Source organism: Ambystoma mexicanum, chromosome 6p (assembly GCF_040938575.1).
Source record: "Ambystoma mexicanum isolate Mex_15411 chromosome 6p, UKY_AmexF1_1, whole genome shotgun sequence".
NCBI classification, from domain to species: Eukaryota; Metazoa; Chordata; class Amphibia; order Caudata; family Ambystomatidae; genus Ambystoma; species Ambystoma mexicanum.
This window is the reverse complement of record NC_090935.1, coordinates 408,415,826-408,441,522: the sequence shown is the minus strand read 5'-3', so window position 1 is coordinate 408,441,522 and position 25,697 is coordinate 408,415,826. Positions and strand designations below refer to the sequence as shown.

The window sequence follows — 25,697 nt, the reverse complement described above, 5'->3', positions numbered from 1 at the left end:
TCCCCAACATTAATGATTTCCCTAAACCCACCCCCAAATATATATGTGGCAAAGTTCGTCCACAAAATGGCAACAAATTCTCCTTCAACCAAATATGTTGTGCTGTAATCTCCCGATCCCATATGCCGTCTCTCCTAACACTGCTGCCTCTCACACCCTCTCCGGGCGTTCTGGTCCGGGAGAACCTAGATAACCTAAGGGTTTGGAGAAGTAAATTGTAACCTGCTATATTACACAGTTTGTTTTGGTTTTACTACAGACTAGCAAATAAACAAAACTATGAACCGCAATCAATCACAGTGTTTAGTAATTGAGCTCTCTCCAACCCCAAACTCCACAGCCGGGAACATGGACCCCACAATTTCCGCCCTAAATAGTAACGAAAGGGCATTTTCAAAATGGAGTTTATTCTGGAATTCTGGGAGGCTTATAAGGCTGCATATAATTTGCAATGTGGGGAGGATCAGGTGCCTAGGGAGTATTCTCCAACACCCAGTGCTTTCGAGGGGTGGGATGACGGGAGGAAACATCCAACAAACCACAGGTTCCTGAAGAGGGTGGCGAGGAGGAGGGGAGATGCCAAACCCTAGAGGAAGCTTCCTTACTCACACAGACAGAAACCCCTCAGCCTGAAAGTGACTCTTCTAACCCCCACAGAAAATCACCCGAGATCACACTGTGTCGGAGTTCAATATTAAGAAAATGACCACCGGGCTAGCAAATAACTCACACTTTCTTTGCACACTGGAGGAGAAAGCAGGCCGATTCTATGCACCGGTCAGGGGGCAAGGTGAGTGTGAATTATCAGCTCTAGTGGACACTGGATCTCAAGCCACCCTTCCTGTCCAAAAAGGCCTTTGACCAACTCAATTCAGGACAGGGGAGGGCCCCCAAATTCCCCTCACACATTTCCCAGACAACTCCAAAATGTCAACGGGAATGATATTTCCGTTGAAGGGACTGCGGATCTAGAAATCAAAATTGGGCGACATCGCTTAAAACACCCAGTGATAGTAATGACTCCAGAGAGCACACCTAGTTTACTGGGGAACGATCTCCTGAGGAGGTTATCTCCTCTGATCGACTGTGTAAACGAGGTCTTCTGGACCCAGACTAGCCAGCCTATGAAATTAAACCAGAGTCCCAATTATTTAAGTAAGAATGGTATGTGTCATTTAATTGATCGACTTTCAGAGAAAGTATAATTCAATATCAAGAATAACTAAGTCCCAGACATCACTGTCATCTCTATGGGAGAACAAACCGGTGATGGGAACCCTTCTCCATTCTTGAAAATCAATCTTCCTCCCAGTTTTAAGTGGCAATCCAAACTTTAAACAGAGGTTTTCAGTGTAAGTAGAATTAAGACATTTGAAACCAAAAGGTGGGGGAATTTGCTTGCCTTAAATCCTTTCCCTTTATAGTGGGCGGGGGCGAGGGCAAACTGTGTAGATCCTTAGCCTATTTGATTGAAAATAATGTAATGAATGCATTAAATCCTTTCCCTTTATAGTGGGTGGGGGGAGGGGCAAAACTGTGTAGATCCTTAGCCTATTTGATGGAATATAATTTGATTAATGCCTTAACTCCTTTCCCTGTATAGTGGGCAGGGGGTGGGGGAACTGTGTAGATCCTTAGCCTATTTGAATACATTTAATTCATTCCCATTTAGCAAACACACCGGGGTGATTTTTTGTTAACATTCGAAATGAACAAAGCTTATTCTGATTGTACGCTGAAAACTGTAGCCCGCAGGTTAATTGGGTAATCCCATTTCTCCTGTCCACCCAGACTTCTTAAAGGAGATGGGGTGTCCTTGTCCCTAAACTATAACAATCCTTAAACTGACAACTTCCCGAACACAGCCCTTTAAGTGGAGGGAGGGGGGCAGGCTGAAAACCCCAAATTCCTAAATCATCCCCATTTTACTGTCCAACACAGGCCTTTTAGTGGAGGGGGGGCTGATAAATCCCAAATTCCTGAATCATCCCCATTTTTCTGTCTGACTTCCCAAACGCATACCTTCAAGGGAGGGGGGTCTGAAAAACAAACTGCTAAATCACCCTGTGTTTATTTCAAAGCAAAAGTGAGGGTGAAATAATAATTGCCATATGCATCTGTACACATCTATAAACCAAAGTGCTAGCCCTTTTAAGTGCGCAGGAAAATCAAAATTAAAAAGCACTCCATATGTGAATTGATTTTGTTCATTGACCAGTATTGTGATTTTCCCAACCACTTTAATTGTGTGCCACAAAGAATGTGGCGTGTGTAGTTTAAGTGTGTTATCCATTACTTATAATTCAAATAAATATAAATGTATTTTCTATACACCGGTCTGGTTCTTGGATCATTAGTGGCATGGGGGGCGAGATCCAAGAGGCATGAGATGAATCTGAAATAGAGCTGAACAAAGAACTGAAATTGTTTGACACCTTGATTGGGGAGGGAAGGAACTCCCCGTGTTGAGGGTGGCCTCTTAATAAATCGTTATGAGCCCTCGACTTGTGGCCTGCATGAGCAGGCAAAGAATGGACACATTTCTGTTTAAGCTGGAAGAAAGGTTTCAAATAAAATTTCACTTAAGCCTTAAACTACCTTAAAGCTCTCAAGAGATTACAACGCGTGTTGGTCGCACAGGCAGTTGAAAATTGGACCATTCATTTTATTCATGGCACCCCACCACACCCCACCACATTTGCATTTGTGAAGCCTCCCACTCCCAGTAACATTGGTTCTGCACGTGCAAAATCCTTCCATACATGTTTTTTTTTAATTCTAATATTTTCTGGAATGTGTACAGTAAATGATTAAAATAACGAGAAATCAATGAAACATGGCAACGCAATATATAAAATACTGCTTTGAATTTTTACAAAAAGTGGATTTTTAAAGTTTGAGACATGATTTATTACATTAAATAACTATTCAGCTTCATATTCGTCTTCGACTGAATACTTGACCAACTATTGGATATTCGGCCGAATACTAAATATGCTCTTCGATTCACCCCTAGTGACAAGTGAGCTCCTCAACACAGTGGTCAAACCAGCCATAAAGACAACCGTGAGCCTTAATAATGACAGGTTCCCTAGCGCTGGAAGTGGAGAAAGCTTTTAACCACACTGTGTAGCTGTTTGAAATCTACAAGCAACAGGGCAGTCTCAAAGATTTCCTTCTTGGGCGCTACAAGAAACTGCTTTCGTGGCTGGCACCCTATAAAAACAATAAATACAAAATGCTCCACCATTCACTGTCCAAGTGGGAGACAGAGTATCTCCTTCACTCCTGTTTTCTTAATAAAACAACACGACGGCTAAACACGAATAACTGGTATTGGTACAGTGCTTAGAATAGGGGGAATCTGACATGCAGCTCTAAAAAAAACCTGACAGGATTACATTATTAACTGGATTCAGGTGTTATAGCCTTACGTTTCTACGATTTCCAACTCCGGCCTCTTCGGGATAAGAGGGGAAGTCAGCCGTACTGCTGTTTCATAATCTAAAAGGATATGACTTTGCCATGATCAATATTAATTAACGGTCGCAATACTGTAAGCTTGGTACAGCCGTATATTGCGAAGACACGAAACAAATGAAAACATATGTATTGCAGCCACCACTAGTTCTGCTCACATTGTACATAATCTGGCGTTTGCAGATGGCAAATGTGGCAAGTCTGATGAATTTACCTGCGTATAAAGCTGCAAAAATGTGGATGGCTCCAGGTTCTCTTCCCCTTCTTTGCAAAATGTTCTTAGCCTTTCCAACATTGCCGAGGCCTTCTCGAAGTAACAATCTGAAAAAGGGAAGCGCAGTTTTAAAAATTAAGAAATGTAAGTAAATCAGTTGCTGCCAGTCATGCCATCATCCGTTGTCCTGTCTTTATGAGGATGCTAGGTTACACAAAGATCTGCCACAAAGACAATATAAAACCTCATGCTCTTATTTGTTTAAGCTTCCGTGGAAAATGAAGAAATCTTGCCAATTTTAAAACGAAATCTTCAATAGGAATAATATTTGTCATTTATATAGTGCTTTATGCAGAATTCACCCTTGCTTCTAAGCGCCGTAATAATAGCTATTTAGTGACCTAAGAACTATGAAGGACTGAGATGGACCTGGTGGGGTGCAAACTTGCTGAGTGCTAGCTTGCCCCATGCCAAAGTAAAGTCCTACCATTCAACTACCTTGAGAAGAAGTGAAGTGGAATCTTCTAATGAAATCCTGCTCTCAAGATAAAGAGAAGAACAAAGTTAAAAAAAACTGCGCTTTTTTCTAATATTGTTTACAGTGATAACAGTCACAAAGCCCACCCTATAACTAATTGGGTTTTATGGTGTATTCCTTCAAGCCTCTATGTCAGCGACTTAAGGGGATGGGGGAATGGGGGGTGGGGGGCTTGGGGTCAGAATATGTTGTGCTACGGCTGCCCTATGGGTGACCCAGAAGAGGTGTGAGAAGGGGGCCCCAGGGAGCACGCGGTACGCGTAGCTCCCCAGGGAGGTTTTGGGCACTGCAGCCGACCAGCGAGTCGGGCGGGGGACAGATTGTCCCCCTTAACTGATATATACGGGTGCCGGCGAAGGTGCAGGAACGTTTGGCAGTTAGCGCCATTTGTGTTGCTATGGTATTTGGGAAGGGTAAGGTGGGTTGTGTGAAGGTGATGCAGAAGGTTTATTTGTGGGTAAAGGATGCGATTAAATAAATATAATAGCCATTAAATGAATAAATGAAAATAAAGAATAATTATGAAGGAAGAGTGGATATCCCAGGAGGAACAGGATTGGGGGTAATAAAAACAAGAAATGGTTGGAGAACCAAGAAGGGTGTTTTGAAAGGGATGAGTACAGAAAGTGGAACAGTGGTACGAGCCGTGGGGGGCGGGGGGGAGATAGGATGTCATACGTCTTGTATAGCGCGCCCGTACGCACATACAAGCGGGAGTACAATAGGGGCAGCCATGCTTGGTTTAAGCACAGCTAGAGCAAGGGACCCCGGTGTAATGTGCAAGGAGGAAGGGGACTGGTAAGGTTCCAGATACACCTCCTAGGGTATGGTAGAAGGTGGATGGTACAGGGAAAAGGGGGCAGGCCTGGTACCTGCGAGACTCGGAGGGTAGCCAGTCAGTGCAGTATACTGATGGTTAGCAGGGGAGAGAGAGAAAGTTGAAAGGAAGAGGGTGGTTTTGGGGCTGCTTCGAACTCCAGGTGGCACAGCAAGTTTGAGGGGGCAGGGAGGTCATCCCAGAGGGAGCTAACTGCAGAAGGGGCAGTGCTACCCCCATATCTGCCTGGCGAAGAGTATGACCATCGGAAATTGGAGGTGACCGAGCAGAGGGCTCAAGATGGAGGGAAGACGATAAGTGTGGTTTCTATTTTAAAATGAATATAGGGTTTTTGAGGTTAGGGTAAGGGGTAGATTGGTTAAGTGAGAGAAGAGTGTAGGGGCTAAAGGGAAATGGGGGTCGGCCTACCCGGGCATGAGGTGTAAGACCCGGCACAGATGGGAGTGGTTGTATGGCCCTCTGGGCCTTGTGGTTTAGGAGCTCGTCGAAAGGGAGGGCTGGCAGGTGCCCCTTTTTTACTGCCTCAGTTATCGGCTGTCTCACCAGGGACAGGGCTGGGGGAGATACAAGAGGAAGGAGGGAGCCAGCAATTTTCTGGGGGAAGGGTTGCTGCGGGAGGGTTAGAGGTGACCGGGTGGAAAGGGTTCCTATATGAAGGAATATGGGGGAAGAGAACATTATCGGGGCAAAAAGTTGGTGGGTTTGCGTGAACGGCATCACAGTAATTAGTTATCGTACAGCGTTGGTTTGTGGGCTTAAGGGGAAGAGGATGGGGGCGTCAGAGGAGTTTGGTGACAGTTAAGATGGGTGAATACAGGTCAACAAAAAGTTTTAGACTAATGGGGGAACTGGCATGATCAAAGTCTGGGAGAAAATGTCAGTTTAAGGGGGAAATTTGGAGGCGGTTAATGGGAGTAGATGGACATTGTGCAGTGGGGAGTTATATTTTTTCAACACAGGGACAGAGAGGATGGTTTGGGGAAACAAAGAAATAAAAGGGGAAAAGGTAAAAGAAAGAAGGGAATGGAAGTGAGGATCTACAAAATTAAAAGAACTAAACGGTGGTGCAAAAGGCCTATAACAGGGGTTGTGCTCGTGTTGAGGAGCACAGTTAGAGCAACACACAAGGGTAAGGGGAGAAAGTGGCAGTGATGCTAAGTGAAGTAGCAGGGGGGTGGTTTGAATGGCATGGACGGGGGTGTACGGTTGGCCCCTGGTCCTATGGAGGGGAACTGTAGTGAGATAGAACCGCATGGACAGGGGTACACGGACGACCCCTGGTGCAGTGGGGGGGATGGCATTGAGATGGAACTGCATGGGTGGGGGTGCACAGATGGCCCCTGGTGCAGTGGGGGGAACGAGTATGAAATGGAACTGCATGGACGTGGGTACACGGATGGCTCCTGGTGCAGCGGGGGGAATGGTGTTGTGTTGGAACTGCATAGACAGGGGTACACAGATGGGCCCCGGTGCAGTGGTGGGAACAGGGTTGAGTTGGAACTGCATGGATGGGGGTACACGGACGGCCCCTGGTGCAGTCGGGGAAACATCAATCATAATGGAACATTTGCAAGGGTGAACATGGAACTGCATGGACGGAGGGAGCAGGTACGGCCCCCGGTGCAGTGGGGGGAAACATCAATGATAATGGAACATTTGCAAGGGTGAACATGGAACTGCATGGACGGAGGGAGCAGGTACGGCCCCCGGTGTGGTGGGGAGCGAGAAGGAAGGTTGCAGGGTAGGAGCGGGGAGCAGTTGGTATGGTTGTGGCGGGGGCAGGGGGCTACCCATACAATGGTGGATAGCCATGAGATGCTGTTCAATATGCCAGCCCCATATAGGAGGAGGTTGGGTTTGGGTTACGGTTACAGTGTATCACATGGACTGGCAGAGGAGAGGAGAAAGTTTGTGGTTGAAGTGAGGACTATTGGGAAGAAGAGGGTTAGTAGCGGCATTAGTTGGGGGTACTAGATGGGAGAGCATATGATGGATAGAGGAGGCCAGGGTGCTGTCCGCAAGAATACCTAATGCTGTTATACCACACAGGGTAGGGCTTTAGTGGGTAAGGAAATGAAATAAATAAGAGAAATAATGACAAGGGGAGCATCAGAGGAGTTTCAGGTTTTCAGAACAAAATGGTGGGGACAGCAGTGGGCAGGTGGTGTCGGAGTGCAGTGAGTAGATGGGCATGGGGTATAAGGGTAAGAGGGTGTTTCAGAAGAAAAATAATAATGAATAAAGAAATAATTACATAAATGGGGGAAAATAGGAAAGAAGGGTCAAAGGGGCCTAGGTGTTGACAAGGACCTGTTAGGGCTCTGCGGAAGTGTTGGCGGGGAAGAGAATGTGTTGGAGGGTTTCAAAGTAGATGAAAGGGCGTTCGCGGAAAAAATGGGGCTGGGTCTAGCAGGTTGGCAGGAGAGTTTTGACGTGGTGGGATGAACAAAGTTTGGTGGCATAGGGTCCAAAAAGGGGGGGGAGGGGTGCATAATAAGGGTGCTGGTGCAGATTAACAAAAGTTTAATTAAGGAGGTTTGGGGCATAGAAGTGGTCATGAATATAATAATTAGTATTGAACTCAATAAATAAGGGGCAAAGGAAGGTATGTGGCTGCTAGGGGAAGGGAGGTGCATTGGTGCTCGGTTTAGGAAACAGAACATGGGGCAGACACGTAAAGAATGAGAACAGGTTTTCGGTATCTGGTCACGGGGAGAATTTGGATAAGGGGTTTGGGGTTGGAGAGTATGAGCAGTACAGGGAAAGGTACAGGTTGAGGGATTGGCCAGAAAGGAGAGGTAGTGAGTGAAGAGGAGGAGAAATGTTTCTGTAGGGCAAGGAATTATTGGGGGCGTAAGGAATATTGAGGTTTACAGTGTCAGGTCTTGGATATGAGGGAGGATTAGCAGCGGAGTGCAGTAAGGTGGATTGAGTTCAATTACGCTTGGTGTTTATCATGTCTTTTCTTTCACAGATGCGGCTGGAGAGATGATTTGAAGACGATTATAAAGGACCAGTCAATGTATGCAGGGTGTCTGTTAATGTAGGAGTATAAAGTTTAGGGCAGTTGGGTACAGTGTTTTCTCCTAAGAGAATGTTTTGATGGTGGGGATTAAGGGCATGAGGGTTATTAGGGTGATGTAGAGAAGTGAGTTGGCCATGGCAGGGGAGGGAGTTTTAGTTATAAGTTACAGAAGGGGTTAGCTGGCTTGGACGGGTATGAAGAGTTGCTATCGTCTGAAGATAGAGCAAAGAAAAAGCGATGTTGGCATGGCAAGCAACATGAAGGGGTGGTGTTGGAGGAAAGGAAGTGGGGTAAATTACAAAGAAGGGGAAATAAAGAATGGCGTCTCAGTTTTGTGGTATAGGTCTAGGAGCAAGGTTGTGGGGAATGTTTAAATAAATAAATAAATAAAAGAGAAGGGGAAGGAAGGAGGAGGACCTATTAAACAAGAAATAAATAGGAAGGTTATGGGGGGTGTGGCAGAAAGAACACCTCCGGGGAGGGCTTTTCTGGTGCCGGGGACACGGTTGGTTAAATGATGATTGCTTGAAGCCGAAGGATTATTATCGCGGTAAGGAGGGTGGGTAGTGCTGTTTGCACAAACAGGCTATCCCGGGGGTAGCGTGTTTTTTGTAAGCCACGGCCTGTCACATTAAAGCGACCTTTTCCACTAACAACGAGTATGGGTATTTTGTGCAGTCAGCCCAAAAGTATGCCAGCACACTCAGTAGAAAAGAAACCAGAGCACAAAAGTGAATGAGCAAAAACTTTTAGACTTTTTTATACATTCAAGTAGCAGAGTATACAGAGCCCAAGTACTCCTCGTCTATAGCATGCAAATTCTGCTCTGATTGCTCTGTGTGTGTTATCGTCTCGCACATCCGTGTACAGTTTCTGTCAGCCATGCAATGCCTGCTATGGCGCCTAGACTGGAAAAGAGTTGCAGTAGGAAGTCGGCATGCATGAAGCGAATAGTGGGAAGGGGTTGAGGGATGAAGCACAGAGGATATTAAACCACCTTCTTTCATAAAGGATAAATTTAATGCCGTTCAAAGCAGTGTGGAGACCTTGCGGTTACTCTGCACAGTTCGTCCTAGCCAAATCAGTCCTCTGCCTTCAGTTGAGTTGGAACTGCTCTTCTCTGTCGTTCTCATATCATTGTCAGCGTTTATCACTGGGGTCATGGTCTTGTCTTGAAAGTATAGACTGGAAGCACTTAAAATCGCTCCTTCCCCCCGTTAAGTTCTGAATTTGGTTGTAATTTGTGTTATGAATTGACTCACCATGCTCTTGTCTAAACATTTAGGTTCAGGTGTGGTGATTTTTCCCTGACTTGTTGATACTCTTCTTTTTATACAAGGCCATCCTACTAACGTTCCATCTCCCTCCACTGGACAGTTGAACTGAGCTGTAGGAACTCTTGACCATTTTAAACGGAATACTGCATTTTGAAGTATTTCATTTGTATTTGGTAGACGTTTAAGTTTGATATGGGGGGTCTGGAGTGTTTCTGACTGGATGTCTCGTCCCTCTTCCACTATATTTCTTTAGGTATCCATTTTACTGCTGTGCACACTGAGCTACATGTGCTTCCTCTAGTGTCCGACCATGATTCAAAAGGATGTTGGGTTATGTACCTCATCACAACATGCAACCTAGGGTATCCTTTCCTTCAAAACAATTTGTGGAAATGATTGGAGTGTGCAGAATGAATATTTCCAACCACTTGGAACTATGGCCCTCATTACAGGTTTGCTGATATCCCGCCAGTAATTCCGGCGGTATACTGGCAAACTGACCTACTGTTTCTGTCTTTGGATATCCCAGAATTTCCGGGATACTGCAGGTGTCGGAAAGGGAAGTAAATCTCCATTCCATGGAGTCCCATAGGACTCTATGGAGGGGATTGACGGTATTTCCGGCACTGGTAATACCGGTTCCAGAAATACCAGCAGTTTTTTGCCAGTGGGGCCGATTTACCTCCAGCTCTTGTGTGGATGTAGATCGGGATCCCCCACTGGAAAACCTGTAGTTTGCCGGTCTGGGAAAAGTGCCGTTCATGGAATGACCGCCACTTTTACCAGCATTTTTCCCAGTCAGCGGTCGTGTGATCCAGTGGCGCAATGAAATATCCTCTCAGCATCCATGACAGAGTACCTGTCCATGCCACTGGTCACAGGAAGCAGTCTTTTGTTGATGGATGATTAAATATCTCTCGTTGTCTTGATGGCTGCCCACGAATATTTCTGTTATGGCAGATGCTTGGTAAGTGTCATCCAAAACTGGGATTTCGGTGCCAAGGACATGAGGCATCTTCTCAATGAGGGGGATTGCACAAAGACATTTGTTATGCAGCAGCACATGCAACATTATAGACTGTTTTACAACCACCTTGCAGTAGGGGTGATGGTACAGTGTTTCTACTACAGGCCACCCTTGTACAATGTACTTCATAGCTTCCTGTAGTTGCATGTCTCGCTTTCTGAGGGCAGGTAACACCTTCTGCCAGAGACAGCTTTACAGCAGGCAGCTGTCCTGGGACCGGGCATCAAAGGAGCACACCCATTCAAAAGGAGTAGCCTCACACCAGAATGCTGGAGCTCTAAAGGGCCTTTGTTCTTAGTGGCAATGGAAAGGGTCGTGAAAGTAGGCAGGAGTGCTTTGGTCAGTGGAAAGAGACCCCTACCTATTTCTTTCAGTCTCTCTTTCTCCTTCCTGTCCCCTCCCCTTACTCTGGAGTAAAGCAATTTGGGTGTGACATTCAAGAGCAGGCATTGGAACACTAAGGCAGGCCACGTTTAGCCCAATCATCTGAGGACTTGTGCCTTTAAAAGAAGGCATTTCCTACCCCTTCTTCAGATTCTCTCCAGATTCCAGAACCTCTCAAGACCCGCAAATTCGCTCTGGAAGAACTCACTGGATTTCTTTTAGGAACGTTGTACTTTCCAAAGCCCTCAGCCTGAGGGGAAGAAGAAGCTGTCCAAGGTAGAAGGAAGATCTGTCCCCTACTCATTCCCAGGGAACATCAGGAGTTACCTTTCCTGTGGACGAAGATGAACCACTCTGCACCGGAACCTACTGAGCTGGGAGAGCAGACCCCAAATGTAACTATCCTGTCATTGGGTACCTTTTAGTGGGCCTTGCAGAAGCCGGAGGGCCTGTTTAACAGAAGATCCCTGTTCTACCGCACTGAACCGGTCTATCCATATTAACAGCATCTTGAATCAGAGGAAAGACACTGGCTTTTGAGCTCCTCCACCAAGCCAAACAATTGCTTGCACTTCGAACCAGCTCAATACTGCATCGTGCCCTAGCTAAGCACATCATCTGCCTGGCCTGAATCAACTGCACGACACCAGGACCCGATCAGAATCACTGTTGAGTCGCACGTCGACTCCGATCAGGGGTTCCAACCATGGCTTGAACCGGCTAGCCCTTGAACGGTTGCCTCATTGAACCACACATCAACGTACCGCAAGAGCACCACTTCGACACAGTCATCGGCCGACTCGAACTTCTGGAGCGTCACTCATCGACCCCTCCAGGCGGCTAAAGCCTGACTTGGCCTAGCCCAACTACAAAGCGATCTTGGGCCCGCCCCAACCTGCATCACTGAGAGCACCCTGTGAAAAACCAGAGGGTGTTTCACATCCTAGTCCCCGGGGATCCCGTACTCAGGTGGCCAGGGAAAGGCCATTGCTTTTGGATCCCGACCCTGGGGGAGGACAAGCGAGGGAGGATCACGTTGGTAGGGTGTGCTCTGGGGATGGGGGATAAGCACCCAATGGTGAGACATGGTATCCCCCCTTTTTCCACAATCCATCTAACGCCTATCCCTGCTCATTTTATAGGAAACTACAGCTCCCATAATTCCTCCCCACTTTACATTGACAATAGTACTGAGTCAAGAAAGATGAGAAATGAGGTCAGAAAGATTACCTCCACTGACTTGCATTGACTCTATCCCTGTAATGAGGCCAGGCAGTGTCAGGCACCTAGTCCTAACAATGCACTCCTGCCACTTGTTAACACTCCCTGTGAGAATAAAAGGTGGCGGACACAGGCACACTGAGCGAGGCTGCGGACGAGAAGGAACAGCTCTTTCGGGACTGATGCGAACCAGGCTGTGGAAGTTGGTAGGCCAACGGGATGATCAGCAGTTGCACGGGTCAAGAGACGGCTAGGCGAGAAATCCACACTTTCGGGAATCTGTAAGTGATCCAAGACCAAACCGAGTGAGCGGAGGAAAGAAACCTTGAAGTTGCCTGAAAGCGGACTGCGACCGTCCCAGGTGAACGGCAGAGTTTGACGGGCCCCTGGGGGACCCTCATGCATGGAAACAAGGCACAATCACCATACACTAACTGATACACCAGACATGAGGTTCAATTCCCAAAATCTACGGTTTATTACAAAGCAAATAGTCTCAGTCGGCCGACCGGATCTCACGTCCCGCAATGTGTGCTACCCAGACCTCGAGTAGACCAAGAGAGCGAACATTTTACATCAGTTACATATATAAAAAATGACCATCATATTATCAGTAGTGACACATCCAAACCGCCCATAATGTATCTTCCTTTGCAATGGTTCGATGATTGACAATTATGACGATTATGACACCCTTATAGATATTTATTCAGCAACAGTTGCAATCTGTGAAGGTGCAGATAATATTCTTTGCTACAAAGAACATAGTGCCCTTGTGCTGGAAGCAAGCTTTGTTCGTAGGAGGGACACATTCCACGCCTTAATATCTCTTGGTTTCTATTTGTGAGCTAGAGGTCGGCTCGATCTAACGGGGCCCAGGAAAGGGGGGCCGTGAAAGTGAGTATAATTCAAGCCATTAACTGCCTATTTCTACAGTTTCTGCCACTCCAGCGAGACTAGCTGGCACCTGTGTAATGATTAAATGCCTTTCTGCTTACTTCCAAGGACTTGTGAGGGAGGGAAATGGTGCATTGCTGTCTGGGCTAGTCTCTCAACATGTATCTTGTGGCCTTGCTCTGTGCATTAGCTGAACGAAATAGAATTCACTTTTAGCAAAGCATTTGAACAGAAAAGCAAAGAGAAGCAAAAATAGCAAAATGGTGAATTCTGTTCATACAAGATGGACGCTCAATGGTTATGCTGACGATGCTGTACTGATGATGCTAGATATATGATGCGGTTGGTTTTCAGCCAACATAATATACTGTCTATGCTATGGTAGGGTATTTTTCTAGACTAACAAACCCTCCTCTTGGCCGTAAGCCAAACGCATCAACCATACATCGCGTCTTCCTCTGACCATGTATCTGATTCTGAACTCTGCATACTGCTATAATCGTCGTCATCATCATCAACATTTATAGACATTAATTCTTTCACCGTCTGCATTTCGTTGTTTGTGATTGTATTTACTTTTGGAGTTCTTTTTTGTGTCATCATGTGTATGCATTAATCACTCACTTCATTGCAAATTATTGGTAGACAGTGTATGCAACAACATGTTAGGAAGATTCTGAATACTGCTGCTAGAAATGCAACCAATTTCCATCCCCATGAGCGTAATACTTCCCAAAGCCAGGAGCTTATGTTCAGCTCCCAACTACCTGCGGGGCGGTGGAGGTCAGAGCTAAAGAAGTGTAACTTTTTTTTTGCCTCAAAAACTGTAGGGGAGAAGTCACTCACAAATACGCAACACGATGGCCCCACGATTTTGCAAACTCCTCCATGGTCAGCCAAAACTATGTCAAGAGCCATCCTATTTTGAAGTGTCATCAATGTAATTGCTTTCTCCTCCAGAGTCATATTATGCAATATATCAGTTGTTCCATTTATCGTTTTCTCTAAAATTCTGGACAGTTGTCTTATATTATATGAATTTATGGCTTGACCCCAAAATGGTATAAATGATTTTGCTATATCTTCTGCAATTAATCCTCCTTCCTCATCTTGTTGTGGCCTTGATCTAGATAATTTTGCTATTTGTGACGTTTCTGAAAGGAATACCCCCGGGAAAAGAATCCCTAAGTAACAAGTTCCTCCCCAATTTCTAGGCAACCATGGATAAGCTTTTTCCCCACATATGAAGTAGACAGGGTCACCTACATATACTGGTTCTTCCTCTCTCTCTAAGGAGTGCAATATTCATGCACCTATTGAATGTCCCTACTGAATAGGAGCCTTTTTTTCACAAGCAAAATGGGACAGTGCGAGGACTGTAATTTATTGTATACGAGGGGGGCACTGCATCTTTACTCCCTAGCGGGTTCATGCGAAACGTGTTACAGATGATTTATATGGCACATATAATCTATCTTGTGGCGTTATTACTGGTGTTATCATCCTTGCTCTGTGAAATATGGAGCAACCTACAGGCTTCATTACCACTTCTTCAAATTCGTCCAGGTTTGTTTTATCTAATCGCCCATTTCACCCTTATTCCATTTCCCATAATATAGTGCACTTAATGATGCATAACATGCTGAACTTAACGGCAATGGCTGCACATACCAACCTATTCCCTTTCCATTATGTTGTGGAATATGGGTACACACCCAACAATTGTTTTTTCTCAGGATGGAGTGTGTCATGTTCATTATCAGAAGTAATGTGTTATTCCCATAGCCTTCCCTGTGTCTTTCTTCCATTGGGGACAAAGTATAAGAGATTACATGGACTGGGCTTTCGGTGACAAAAACATTACCAATAGGCAAAAACACAGCCAATGGATGTATTTCCTCTAAATACCATAATACCAGGACTATTGAAATCGGTGCAAGTAGACTCATAATGCACATGAATATCGTAATGATTAGCATACATCTTTTACGGCAACTCTATCTCGGCAATTTTATAGTCTCTATATCTACTACATTATCAGCATTGGTGCAGGAGGAGGCAGGAGCAGCTATAGGCATTTTCTTGATTCTCCTTCTCCAGCTATGTTCGTCGTGAATACTTCGCACTGCTGCACTCGTTGAAATACCAGTGATTTCGAAAATTGTTAAAGTGTTTAGGCCAGTTCTCCGCAGCCTGGATTGCTAAACGTGAGGCAAGATTATCGTGCTCCTGCACATTGCTCAAAAGACGCCAGAGCATACATCGATTGCCTTCGTACCATATGAGCCCTGCTCGTTCACACGGGGTGATCAACACATGGATTTTTATTTTCAAAGATAGCACCAGGAAGCCGCGTTCCAGAGTTGTCAGATTGGCACAACCCCCACGCTCCACTCCCCTTGGCCTCCGATTCCCACTTCATCCGTGATGGGAAATAGAGGCAACAAAAGAAACAAAGATCAGATCACATTCCATTTTGAGAACGTAGGTTGTACCGTATTGCTCCAGGTACTGTGTGATCGATGAATAGTGCGGGTGCACTTCCAGATTCGGGCTCAGAGTCAGCCTGCGGCGCAGCAAGTGATGGTGGGCGCCAAAGTGTTGATGCAGGTTTCGTGTCAACCTGTGGCGATGCAGATTCAGCTGGGCAAAGTTGGGGCACTCTTAGCCCTTTCTCTTTTTTAGCAATCTTCTCAGGATTTGTCTCCGATTCAGGGAGAATTTGCGGCAAAGAACTGGCAATGATGTCCTTTGAGTCGGAGGCCTCTGTTCCTTCCTTGCAGTCTGGACCAGGCAGTTCTGTTAATGGCGATGGAATTCTCTTAGTGTGGGTGGCATTCACCCATGCCTTTCGACCGTCCACACGGACTGCAGTTTGTGTTGCCAGGAGAACCTAATACAGCCCACGCTATCTTGGTGTAAGCGATGACTTGCTTTCAAAGTTCTTAATAATGATCCAGTCTCCCGGCTGCAGACAATGCCCCGGGCCAGTATATCTGACAGGAAGAGCCTCCTGCACCTGCTGATGAATCAAACAAAGCTTCTGTATTAAAATGTTACAATATGTACTAAGCACAGGATATTCTATTTCACTTAACCTCCTCGGCTGCGGCGCACACCAAACATTAGCAGGTCTCCCCATCACGATTTCGTATGGGGAGAGTCCAGTCCTTGCTTGCACAGATGTGCGCATGCACAATAAAGCTAAGGGCAATGCATCTGTCCATCTCAATTTGTTTCCTGAACAGATCTTGCTTATTTTACACTTTAAAATGCCGTTTTGGCACTCAACAAGTCCAGCACTCATCGGATGCCTGGAGCAATGGAATCGTTTATCAATATGGAGGCCTGCACCAATCTGTAATATCACTGCGGCAACAAAATGTGGGCCGTTGTCTGACCATATAACACATGGCAGGCCGAATCGGGAAAAGTATTCTTTTAACATTACTTTAGCAGTGCTCATGGCTGAGCAGTCCTTCAGTGGATATGCTTCCACCCATTTACTGAACGCAAATACTACCACCAGAATGTATTTTAGGTTCTGACACCTTTCCATTTCTATAAAATCAAAATGGATCACCTCAAAGGGCATAAAGGGGGGGCCAAAATTACCTGTTGGAGTAGCTGTTCCTTTTCCAATATTGTGTTGCAAACATGTAATACAATTCTGAACTAGTCTTTCCGCATTCTTTTTTATGTGCGTGTTCTGCCATACTGTAGTTAAATGATGAACCATTTTTTTTGCACAGATGTGCATGGGACTGTGGGCCATGGTGACCATTGCAGTTACATAGGAGTTGGGCAGCATCCATTTCCTACTCTCTTTTTCCACCCAGCAACCTTCCAGGTCTAATTCTGCAAAGCCCTCAACCCATCCTTTTATTTCATCAGCAGTTGCATCCGCCAGCATTTCTCTGACTGTAACAATCCCATTCTCTATCATGCAGGGCACTTCTTCTGATTATACTATCAACATGTTTGTGCTTAGGTCAGTGGAAGTTTGTTTTGCAATTTATGTCTGCAAATGCGTTTCCTTTTCCCACCTTATATGTTATTTATTTATGCGCTTCGCATTTCATTATGGCCAGTCGCTATCAAAGGCCCATGTTGGATTCTAGTTCCGTGTGATGTTAGGAAACCCCTCTCAGCCCAGAGTCGGACAAAATAGTGCACCACCCCAAAGGCATACTGACTGTCCGTATATATGTTTACATTTAGGTTTTCAGAAATTTCACATGCTCTTGTCAATGCTATTATCTCTGCTGCCTGCGCTGAATTGTGTGGGATCCTTTTGCTCTTTACAATAGTCTTTAGTGTCGTGATGGCATAGGCAGCAGTGGATGTGCCATCAGTTAATTTGAAACAGAAACAGTCACAAAACAGTTCTCCATCTGGCTCTTTCTGTGGGGTGTATGTTAGGTCAATTCTTCCCTTTGTTTCTTCTTCAGTAGCCATTAAACAATCATGGGGAGGTGATTCATTCTCCCTTATTTCTTCACTGGGCAGGGGCATTAATTCTGCAGGGTTCAAAGCGCAACACCTCTGGATTTTAATATGTGGTGCAAACAGGACAATTTCATATCTAGTCAATCTAGCTGATGTGAGGTGTTGGGTCTGCGTTCTGTTTAAGAGAACGTCTATTGCGTGTGGCACCATCAAAATTAAGGTGTGCCCCAACACCATCCCTTCAGTTTGTTTCACTGACGCAGCAGCGGCAGCAACAGCTCGCAAACAACGCAGCAAAGTGCATGCGAAAGGGTCCAGCGCAGAAGAAAAATAACCGCATGATCTATTTCTTCCTCCTTGTTCCTGTGTCAAAACAGCCAGCGCACAGCCTTCATTCTCATGCACAAATAATTTAAAAACTTTCATAATTTGGTGTGCCCAAAACTGGGGCTGAGCACAACGCAATTTTGAGGAGATCAAATCCATTCTGACATTCCTCACTCCATGGCAAAGGCAACAGAACATCCTTTTTTGTCAATGCCACCATTGGTTTTACAATCATCGGAAAAAAATCGCTATCCATTGGCGGCAATAGGAAGCCATGCCTATTATGGCTCTAACTCCCTTCTGTGTTACGGAATAGGCATACCACAGATATTCTCTATCCTTTCCGGTGTCAGTCTTCTTCCCTCTTTCGAAAGTAGGTAGCCCAAATAGGACACCTCCTTTCGACAATACTGGAATTTATTTAGAGAAACTTTATGTCCATGTTCTGCTAAATATGACAACAACAATACAGTTCCTTTCTTACAAATCTCTTCTGTTTCAGTGGCAATTAATAAGTCATCTATGTACTGCAATAGTACGCAACCCGCTGGCAGTTCTAACATGTCTAGCTGTTCTTTTAATGCTCTGCTATAAATACTTGGGCTTTCAGTATAACCCTGCGGAATTCGTGTGAATGTGAATGAACGCCCTCCTAATCTGAAAGCAAATAAATATCTGCTATCCTTGTGCACTGGAATGCTAAAAAATGCATTTTTTAGATCGACTACACTGAAATATGAAGCCAAAGCTGGTATCATAGTCAAAATGGTAGTGACATCTGGGACCAACGGAAACTGGGGATCAGCTAATTATTCAATGCGCGTAAATCATTTATGAAACAGAACGGTATTTCATTACCTCCTTTCTTATAAACTGGAAGAATAGGGCTGTTACAAGTGCTACCAGTAATCTCTTCAATCACGTTTCTCTTAATCAAATCTGAGAAAATACATTTCAATGCTTTCTCACCTTCAACTGAAATGTTATACTGGGGAATACGTGGCAATGTTACTCCCTCTTTCAAAACAATTCTCACTGGCTCTATTTTCAAACAACCAACATCATTATCATTCATTGCCCAAATACAAGTCGGTACCTTATTTAACTCTGTTGGCAGGGGTTTGGACAGGAACTCGGACACTGGTATATTTTGTGGTGAGATTGTCAAAAACACTCCATCAGGAGTACAATGGATAAATCGCACTTAGTTTCTTTAACAAGTTTAAACCTAATAGATTCTCGCCACAATCTTTTGTCAACAAGAACGGACAATATTCAGTGAATGGCCCTAGCATTATTGATACTGATTGCGACACGGGACTAATTACTGGGATGCCTGCAAACCCTACTGAAACATTCTTTTGCCCTGACAGTGGTATTCCTGGAACCAAGTGGTGGTCTATGGAGCACTTCTGCGCACCTGTGTCCACGAGAAAACTGTGCTCCTTATTTCCAACTTTCATTTCTACGTAGGGTCCTTTCTGGTCAACGGGAATAGACACTGGCTCCGATCTCGGTCTTGGGCTGTCCCAACGGGGGAACAATACGTCATCTGATGTATAATCACCAGAATAGTAAGTATTTGGTTGAGTATCGAAAATATTCCCATCCCCACCTCCATCGTGCTGATTCCGATTTTGGTTCTGATTCTGGTTGTAATTTCCTTGATTGTTCTGGTTTTGCTGCGTACTATTATTTCTATTCTGCCCCTGTGCTCCCGGGCGCCCTCTATTCTGTCTTCTCTGACTGTTCCCATTCCTATTTTGCAAGTATGGACATTGTGCTCGCCAATGACCCTCTTCCTTACAGTATGCACATTTGTTTAGTCCAAGTGGACCTCCATGCATATTCGAATAATTCCCTCTCCCGTGTGCATTTCCTCTTCCTCTATTATGACTCGCTACCTGTTGTAATAACACCGTTGTCTTTAGATTCACTCTCTTTCACCTCTTTTTCTTTTTCTGTATTTACTCTATTTTCATAGTACCAAGCCATGTGTAATACCTCACTATGTGACTTGGCTTGCCATGCACTTTCAGATGTCATTATCAAATTTTGGACTGGAGGTAACAATCCTCTCACATATTTGTCAACAAATAGTCTTTTCCCGGGTCCAGTACTTAAATCTTGTCCACTAAAATCTGTATAAACTTCTTCAAATCTGTTAAAATAGTCTGTAGCCAACTCATATTTGCCTTGCACAGTAGGGGTGTCACGGTATGGATTTATGGACGGTATGATAACCTTCTTGCCAAGTAACGGTATACCACGGTTATCGCGATATAGCACACATGTTAAAGTAACCTTAATTAATACTTTGTGACCATTTTTGACTTTTCTTAACAGACTTGCCCCACAAAAAGTTATCTTTTGTATATAAATGTTCTAGTAGAAGTGACAAAAGTGGGCAATTGCTAATTGGGAAAACCAAACTCCCTTCTTCATTTACTGAATGCACTTTGGCTGCACTGAGTGCATAGCAAAAACTGACTGCGCATATCACCAGGGTAAAGAAGCCCTGTTCCCACGCTGGACAAATGTCTGGATGAGGGTATAGGTAGGCATGAACTTCAACCCTTTCTATTGAAGTAGACCCTAAAGCCTTTGGGGGCCCTGTTAAGCCAATAGCATTCTTTAAGGGGTCATTTAGGGATTCAGCTCCACAACTAGGCTGCTTTTCTTTGTTCTGCAGTTAATGCCCCTTGATAATCTACACACCACAAAATTAAGGCACAGGCTGAGCTGTGTCACTTCAAATGTATATTTGATGGCCAAAGATAAATTGCTCCAAAAGGTGATCAATAATCACAGACCATTTTCACCCTGCTTTTAGCTAGTGGGTGTGGTGCGGCAGTGATATATTTGGAGATTATTCAAATTCAATGATAAAACCAGGGACTTCACCCATTGTAGTATGCATTACAAAACACGTTCTCCATTATAATCTGTTACAATCTAAAATGTCATTTATATAATCCATAATCCTTATGTTGCACTGAATGAACTAGTTCCTTCTCATTCCTTACAATGTATTGTTTTTGTCATCAGGGATGTCCTTCTGGGATACAAAACTGCTCCACCAGAAACTGTTTGTACCCATAAAACATAGTTAACATTTTCTCACTGCCCCTTTGAATTTGAAAATCATAAACTAACACTGTGTTTGTTAACATATGCAGGCTGCTTTCTCCAGCTTTAGGGAATGGGGCTCCCCAAATAACATTTTGAAATGGGTAAGCATGCATCTTCAACCAGATCTAGAGGTGCCCTTAACAAAACAGCTGGTTAATGGATATTTCCTAGCAATCACTCCGTATCCCAAAAGTGGGGCCAAAGAAACCATGAACACGTGCAAACATTTTAAATATTTGGTTCATGCTCAGTCACCGCCAAGCCCTGTGAAAACCAGGACATGGGACATATTCTATTTACTAAAATGGTTCGGGACCTCGTGCAATTGCATACTTCTCTTTTTGGAACAGTCTGCATGCCACAAAAGTAGCCTATAAGCTTAACGGCACTTCAGAAATGTTTTCAAAATGCAGACGGTTGCCATGTAAAAGGAACAAACAACATAGCTCATGTTCGCGTATAAGGCAGCCTTTTTCAGTACGATTGGACTTTTCTGATGGGTGTAAACTGATAGCATGCAGGTCTGGGCCCTCCACGTAGTTGGGCGAGCAGAAGCAAAGACTATCCTTAAGTTTGTTGACCACAGGCCTCTCCTAAACTATATTTAGCACTTTACTCTGCAGTGTCCACACTCCAAACCTTGGAGACAGTGGCTCACTGAAATGGCATTTGCCCAAACAAAGCAGCTTGGCCCCAGACCACCACTCAGCTTGTGCAAAGTGTGCTGCAGGACAGGGGTTAATGTGTTCTTCTGTGGAGTGTTCAAAGGGCCTGGACCAAATTGATAGCTTTATGATCCTGCTGGCAGGGTGGTTGCTGTGCAACGGGCCTGCCGATTTGCCTGTCTCTCTCAAATAACTTTCTGTTTCAATAAGTAACGAAAGCAAAACAAAATGGAAAAAAATATAAAGCTTTCTTTACACACACAGGCTCTGAACATGGACAACAGCCCTTCTCGCATTGCACATGAGAGGCTTTTTGTCATGCAGAAAGTGTTTATTTTTGTGTGGAAAATAAAAAAAATGTATTACTAAAGGGCCCAAGCAATACAGCTGTGGCAGAAGATTCCAATTCCATTTTTCACTGGAGCCTCGTGCAGAATGCAGCTTCGCCTCCTTGACATCAGTTTATCTGTTGTGCTCAGTGGGGGTGTTAGCTTACTTGAAAGTGACAGGCAGCTGCATGCAATTTAAACAAAATAGTAAAGTGGTCCGAACTTCACTGTCTGCGTGTGCAGCCCTGAACAAATCTGCTTTGCTGCCTTGCCTGTCGCCCACGTGTTCATCTGTGTAAGGGGAAGCCACTGAAAACAAAATTGCTTTGATGCTGAACACACACGGTAAACCGGTATGTAGAAGGTCAAGGTTATTGTGATTAAATGAGGAGGGTCACGGTAATTATACCGGTATACCGGTGTACCGTTACACCCCTATTGCACACATGCAGTTAGTTTGTCCCATGCAATTCTTTTTTCTGGAACTATAACCTTCAATTTCTGTATTATTCGTGCTTTTAATGCCGCCATATTTGATGGTGGCTTTTCACCCGCTTTCCTGTCTGCATCCTCTTTTATTAAATGCTCCCATGTATCACCAAAACTCTCCTGATCATCTACTTTCCTTATTTGTTTCCATATTTCTGCTGGTAAAATTACTGGGAATAATAGGTCAATATTGTTCATAGTAAAAATTGACTATTTCAAATAGGACTCGATTTCTTTATAGAATCCTGCCCGATTTTTCCGCAAATCAGGGATTGTTTGTTTTATATTATTCACCTCTTGTCTGGAGAAAGGGACATGTACATATCGTGCTGTATAATGTGCTTCTGTTACCCGCGCTGGTTGCCCATTTGAGGCAGGAATTTCTACTTTCGGTACAAAAGTGGGTGGGACCTCTCTCATGGGAAATATCGCACTTGCTCTTCCTTCTCCCTCTCTCATATGTAGCACTATGGCTAAATCAAGGGGCAAGGCACTTTCGCTGTATCTCGTGAAAATGCTCTCTTATATACTGCCATTAATTCAGATGGACAACTTTGCTTATTATCCACATATTTGTCCTGTAAATATTCAACCATTACCTGCAATGCCTTTCTTTGCATTCCTAATGTAGATTGATCAAATGTTTCATGCCCTTCCATTGTAGGAATGCTAGCATCTGTAATCCATCTAAGCGCCTCTCGTGTGCATATTTTCATTTCTTCACTCGTATGTTTTGACGGCGGAAAAATAATCGCTTTTGCACATGTGGTACCGCCTCTTGCCTACCTCTCCTTACGTGCTTGTTCCTAAACCCAGGCATGGAAAACATTTCAGCATACAATTCATCAAGTTCTTTTTTAAACTCAAAAAGCCTATCCACATGTTCCTTCATTTCTGAATCACTTTCTCTTATACGCGCAAAGACATTCAAGACCCGCAACTTATGCGGCGGCACCATACCAATTAATTGCTTCCATCTCTCCATCAGATATTCCCCATGCACTCCAACAATACCGGTTTTTCACTGAGTTTCCTATAATCGTACATCGACTCCAACGTTGAGGCCTCATCATTTCCTTCAATATATATTTCCTTCAATATATATTTCTGCCTGCTCTTTCAACTCCTTTTTCCTCTCCTTGCTAACCGCACTACGGGTTATTCTAGCATACGCGCTTTGTCCAGGCCTTGCTCCTCCCATACTGTCTTCTCTGATTACAGTGGATTCAAGCTTGGTAGGCGGAGGGAGGAGTGGGATTGTGCGCAGAGGAGGGGCTTTTGGTATGGATGGAACAACTGGAAGGGGGAGTGGTGGCTGCGGCTGTAATGGAGGCTGTACAACGGGGATGGGCTGGGGCGAAAGCTGAGCAATGAGCACTGGTGCAATTTTGTCAGTTTTACTTTTGGGACGTTCTTGCCTTTTTTCATTTAAAATCTTATTGATTAATTCATCTGATGCATGCAATTCTTGTTGAGGGTATATTTTATCTATCCCCATTTGGAGACTTCTATCCGCCTTTCTAATTTGCTCATCCCATTCTTTTTCTTCCTGTTCTAGCGCTCTATCTTCCTTTCTCCAGTCTCTAATGACGTCAAATGTCGCAGGGCGTGCTTTCTTGCGCAGCAATACCGATTCCAAATAATCTATACGCGCCATCTCTTAACTTCCATTTTTAGGCCACTGCAAATCTTCTACGCATCTGGTTTGCCTATGCCAAATTTCACAAAACATTATTGCCCCTATTCCATGCTTCACATACATCTCATACGCTGGCGACCCTACGGGTGGCGCAGCCTGGCCAGTTTCCAAAGATTGTCTACCGCAGTGGAAAAATCCCACTAAACAGGAAGACAATTTCTCAGGCATGTTTAATCTTGTTCGTACCTTACCCTGGGCGTTTGATCTTGCAAGAGCAACTCTCAACCAATATCATGACTATTAGAATCGGGGTACGACTCACCTGATCAACCAATTCATCTCTCACGAAGACGCAAATAGTCTGTATACTGACGCAACCAAGGATCGTCGTGTCTGCGTATCTGGCTCACTCTGCCTCTTTTCGGGACCCTCGCCTCTTTGCTCTCTGGCTGGACACGTCGATCAGGGATCGGTTGTGTACAGATCTCCAAAGGAGTCCCTCATCACTTTCACAGGGGCGCCCCGAACATCTCTCGAACCCGGCTCGACGGCCTCGTCCTCGATTCGTTTTTTCCGCCTTCTTCAAATTACAACGTACACGATGGAGAAAGTGGGCGAGGGTCCCTATTCGAGCGCCATTTTTTTTTTTGTTTTAACCATTTTTATTTTTCAATGGAGCCATAATCAATTACAACATATGATCGTTACACCTTGTTGTTATAAAGCATAGGCCAACTTTCCATTCAGGGTTAACGTCACCCGTTGTTGCGTAGATTGTCTCCAATTTCTTCATCTGTAATTCATCATCCCTCCCTCCTCCCCACTGTCCCTTTACAACTTTTGTAACAGTTTTGAAGAGGTAAAAATATTTTAACTTTCAACAAATGTGCAAGAGTTTAACTTTTGATATTATGAGTCCACATTATAATTTCGTTGTCTGTTACTATACAATAGGTATCTCCCAGTTTTATAGTTTCATTCTTAATTTCCTTCCCCACTCCCTTCACCGCTACTCCTTTTGGAAGGGGGGCCAAGTGGATAAGCGTCTCTGCAGTGTCTAATTCTTTCCTATGTAAGTACTTGGGTGTAGATGTTACACAGTTAATTCCCTCTTCCCCTTTATTTTCCTCTCCTTGTTTTCTTTTTTTTTTCGTCGTGCTGATTCTCTATCTCTTTCTCTGTTCAGATGTTAAGTGATCGATATATATTTCTGAGGGTTTGTGGTTTGTAGAAGTGGGCTTCCCCGTCTCCAACAAAGTCTCTGAAGGGAGACCATATGGAAAGGTATCTCTGATATGTTTGTTCTTATGGCAGTTACCTTCTCCATTGTTTCGAGCGCCATTTTTGACGGGCCCCTGGGGGACCCTCGTGCATGGAAACAAGGCACAATCACCACACACAAACTGATACGCCAGACACGAGGTTAACTGCTCTCAGCTACGTGCTGAATTCTTTGGTCTCTGTTTTTGAGCTCCTGAAATCCGAAGTTCAAATTCAATCTGGGTCCATGATGGAATTAACGAAAGAGGTAGCCACTTTGGATGGTTCCATAGCAGGTTGCTGCAATGCCGTTAATTCATGTGTTTTGCCGAAGTTACAACTGATGCAACTGGAATTCACCAAACAAGGTCTGGATATCTCTGCAATACACAGGTCCATTGCAGATATTCATAAATCCAAAGAGGCCGATAGATCCTTAACACAGGAACTACTGAACCAACTCCAAATGTATAATCGAAACTCACAGGGACACGTGGGAATAGAGT

At 44.5% G+C, this 25,697-nt stretch overlaps 1 protein-coding gene across 3 annotated transcripts in view; it reads right to left on the bottom strand.

Annotated features, from left to right (window-relative positions):
- RIMOC1 (RAB7A interacting MON1-CCZ1 complex subunit 1) overlaps nucleotides 1–25,697 on the bottom strand; it is a 517,747-nt gene that overhangs the window by 360,616 nt on the left and 131,434 nt on the right. For all 3 annotated transcript variants that reach the window (XM_069627205.1, XM_069627207.1, XM_069627206.1), the window contains exon 2: nucleotides 3,695–3,801. In XM_069627205.1, coding sequence (XP_069483306.1) covers nucleotides 3,695–3,801 — 107 coding nt within the window. The remainder of the gene's footprint in view (nucleotides 1–3,694; nucleotides 3,802–25,697) is intronic.